Source organism: Malurus melanocephalus, unplaced genomic scaffold, assembly GCF_030028575.1.
Source record: "Malurus melanocephalus ecotype Western Australia unplaced genomic scaffold, MMel_1.1 scaffold_660, whole genome shotgun sequence".
Lineage (NCBI taxonomy): Eukaryota > Metazoa > Chordata > Aves > Passeriformes > Maluridae > Malurus > Malurus melanocephalus.
The window spans coordinates 187,276-190,177 of record NW_026623892.1 but is presented as its reverse complement, the minus strand read 5'-3'; the positions used below and the strand labels follow the sequence as shown (position 1 = coordinate 190,177).

At 71.3% G+C, this 2,902-nt stretch overlaps 1 protein-coding gene across 1 annotated transcript in view; it reads left to right on the top strand.

Annotated features, from left to right (window-relative positions):
• Positions 1 to 1,339: 1,339 nt before the first annotated feature.
• The window catches only part of SHOX2 (SHOX homeobox 2), a 59,377-nt gene continuing 57,814 nt past the window's right edge, over positions 1,340 to 2,902 (top strand). Inside the window, 2 exon segments of the mRNA XM_057383799.1 lie at positions 1,340 to 2,184; positions 2,366 to 2,892. Coding sequence (XP_057239782.1) covers positions 1,728 to 2,184; positions 2,366 to 2,892 — 984 coding nt within the window. The 5' untranslated portion in view covers positions 1,340 to 1,727.

Here is a 2,902-nt window from a genome sequence, read left to right as displayed (position 1 = left end):
TGATCCAGGGGTCGGGATCCCGCTGTCACGGGGGATGCGGGGCTCACGGAGCGCTGTCTGCACGGTCCCAACACGGGGACCACCGCTATGATCCACGGACGCACCCCGTGACACGCCGGAGGGGAGCGTGGATGATCCAGGGGTCGGGGTCCCGCTGCCCACGGGGGATGCGGGGCTCACGGAGCGCTGTCTGCACGGTCCCAACACGGGGACCGACGCGATGACCCCCGGGCGCACCGCGTGTCCCGCCGCGCTCCGTGTCCCCCGCGCGGGGACAGCGGCACGGAGGGGATTTCGTTCCATCTCGCCGAGATGAAGCAGGTTCGGTGTTTTCTGGCACCGAGAGCCGCYYCCGCGGGCGGAGGGGCAGCGCTCCACGCGCGGCGTGGGCACCGCGGCCGTGCCCGCGGGACAGAGCGCTCCAGGCGCGGGCGGGCACAGACCGAGCCGGGACCCGCCGGGCCGAGCGGAGCCTCCGCCGGGCAACGACCAGAAATACAACAAAACGATTTCATCGCTTCGCTCGATTCTGGCTTTTACCGAATTTGGTCCGTTTAACTCTAGCTCCCGAGCACGCGCTCCCTGCCACGGGAATCGCGAAACGCGCGTGGCGATAAACGAAATGTAAGGGCGGAGGGACCGATGAGGGTCACCCACACGGCCGGCAGCCGCGGCGGGGTCGGTCACACCGATTCCCCCGGAGTCTGGTGCCCCCGGGATCGAAAACGCCCCGCGGGAGCGGCTCACGGGCGGTGCGACCCGCGCGTYCCCGTGCCCGGGGGCACCGGGAGCMRCTGCCGGTCGCGGCGGGGTGGCGTGGAAACGGCTCTGAATAAACGCTGATTCCATCCCCGAGACCGAGCCCGCCCCGGTAAATAAAYGCTCCGTTATGTGAAGTCATCGCCCCAAAGGTCAATGAAAAATCGATACACAGGCAAGAGTTAAACAATYCTGAATAATTTATTAGAATTTAGAAAAGGTGGAAGAGAGACGAGTTCCGTCAACAAAAGTGCTCAGTGATGGGATTTAAAAAAAAACAAAGGGAAAACAATATTAGCGATCTTGCCGTGTTTGGCTCGAATCCGATGCCTCGATGCGCGCCCGCTCCCGACGCGGCCGCGTTTCTCGCTGTCAATTTTCCCCTCGCTTCTTCGGGGCATTCGGGCGCCCACCGAGGAACTTTAGCGGCTCCCGCGGGGCCGGGGCCGCGGCGGGGCCGCTCCGGTTCGCCGTGCCCGCGGGCTGAGGGGCTGACCCGACCCACGCGGGGCGGTGCGCGGAGCCTGCGCGCCCCCCGCCGCCCCCCCGCGCGTCCCGGTGGCCACTCCCCCGCCGCCCCGGCCCCTCTCCGCGTCGCGTTCGCCCGGGACCTCGCGCACGGTCCCGCTCTTAATTAAATTAATTAGGGCGCAGCGCGCGGCGGGCGGGCGGTGTCGTGGTCGCAGTGCCCCGCGGCGGGCGGGCGACCGGGAAGGACGGGAGGAAGGAAGGGAGGAAGGAAGGGGTCCATTCAGAGCTCCGAGGGGAGGTAATTCGCCGGGAACAAGGGGCCGGCTTTGCAAAGTATAAATAGTGCCACTTCAATCGCGGCGTCGCTATCAGACCCCGGGAGCCCTGCACGTCGGGCGGCACGGCCCGGCCCGGCTCGGCACGGCCCGGGGCGCCGCCGCCGCCTCCCCGCCCCGTGGATGCCCGCCCGGGGAGCCGGGGCAGCGCGCCCCTGAGCCATGGAGGAGCTGACGGCGTTTGTCTCCAAGTCGTTTGATCCCAAAGCCAAGGAGAAGAAGGAGCTGATCACCTACCGCGAGGTGCTGGAGAGCGGGCCCCTGCGCGGCGGCGGCGGCCCGCGGGAGCCCGGCGGGGCGGCGGCGGAGCCGGGCCGGGAGGACACGGGCAGCCCCGCGGTGCGGCCGGCCGGGCGCTCCCCGCCGCGGGAGCCCGACGCCGCCGCCGAGAGAGCGGCCGAGGCGGCCACCCCCAAGCTCAGCGACGGTAACGGCGGCACCGCGGGCTCCCCCTTCTCCCGTTCCCTTTCCCTTTCCTCCCCTTCCCCCGTCGGGGTCGGTACGCGCGGAGCGGCCCGCGGTCGCGGGTGGACGCGGGCTGGCGGGGAGGCTGCGCCCGGCGGTGATGGGCGGCTGCCCGGGCTCTCCCAGCCACGGGAGATCCGCGAGCAGCCTCCAAGTTTTTAGATTAAAATATTGAAACCCGSATTTAACTTGCTCCGAACGCGATCTTGTTCCCGTTCGGCATCCCACGGGAAGCCGCGATGCCAACGAAAGCCCGGCCCCTCGGGCCCGTTCGTTCCCCCGGGCTCCGGGCTGCGCGGACTCGCGTGGGGCCGGGCCGCGCTGCCCACGCTCAGCCCCGGAGCTTCCAGCGGAACCGCCCCGCGGGTGCTCCGAGTGGTACCGCGGGGCCGGTACCGGGGCCGCCCGCCGCTCTCGGGCGCTGCGGGAAGCGGCCGGGCCCGTGCCCGTGGCCGCGGGGACCCGCGGGTCGCTGCCGCCCTTTTGTTCGGACCGGCGGAGCGCCCAGAGCATCCCTGKCACGGGTGCCTGGAATATTCGGTAYCGCGGGGGAGCCGCGGCGGGGCAGGACCGGGCCGTGCCGGCCGGGGCAGGATCCCCGCGGGGGTCGGTGCGGGGGCCCCACGCTCCGGCCCGGGGCGCGTCTCCAGCGGAAAATTGGCCGAGGAAAAACGAATCCCGGGGGATCGCGGGGCGCGGAGGGGCCGCGGCGGCCGGCGGAGGCTCCGGGGACCTGTTGCTGCGCATCCCCCGGGGACACKGCGGGGCCGGAGGGGAGGGCTCGGTGCGGACCCGGTTCCCCCCGGCAGCGGTTACCGGAGCCGGCGGTGGAGCTCGGAACGGCAGCGGCCGAGGCGGCCTAGCGCGGCCCG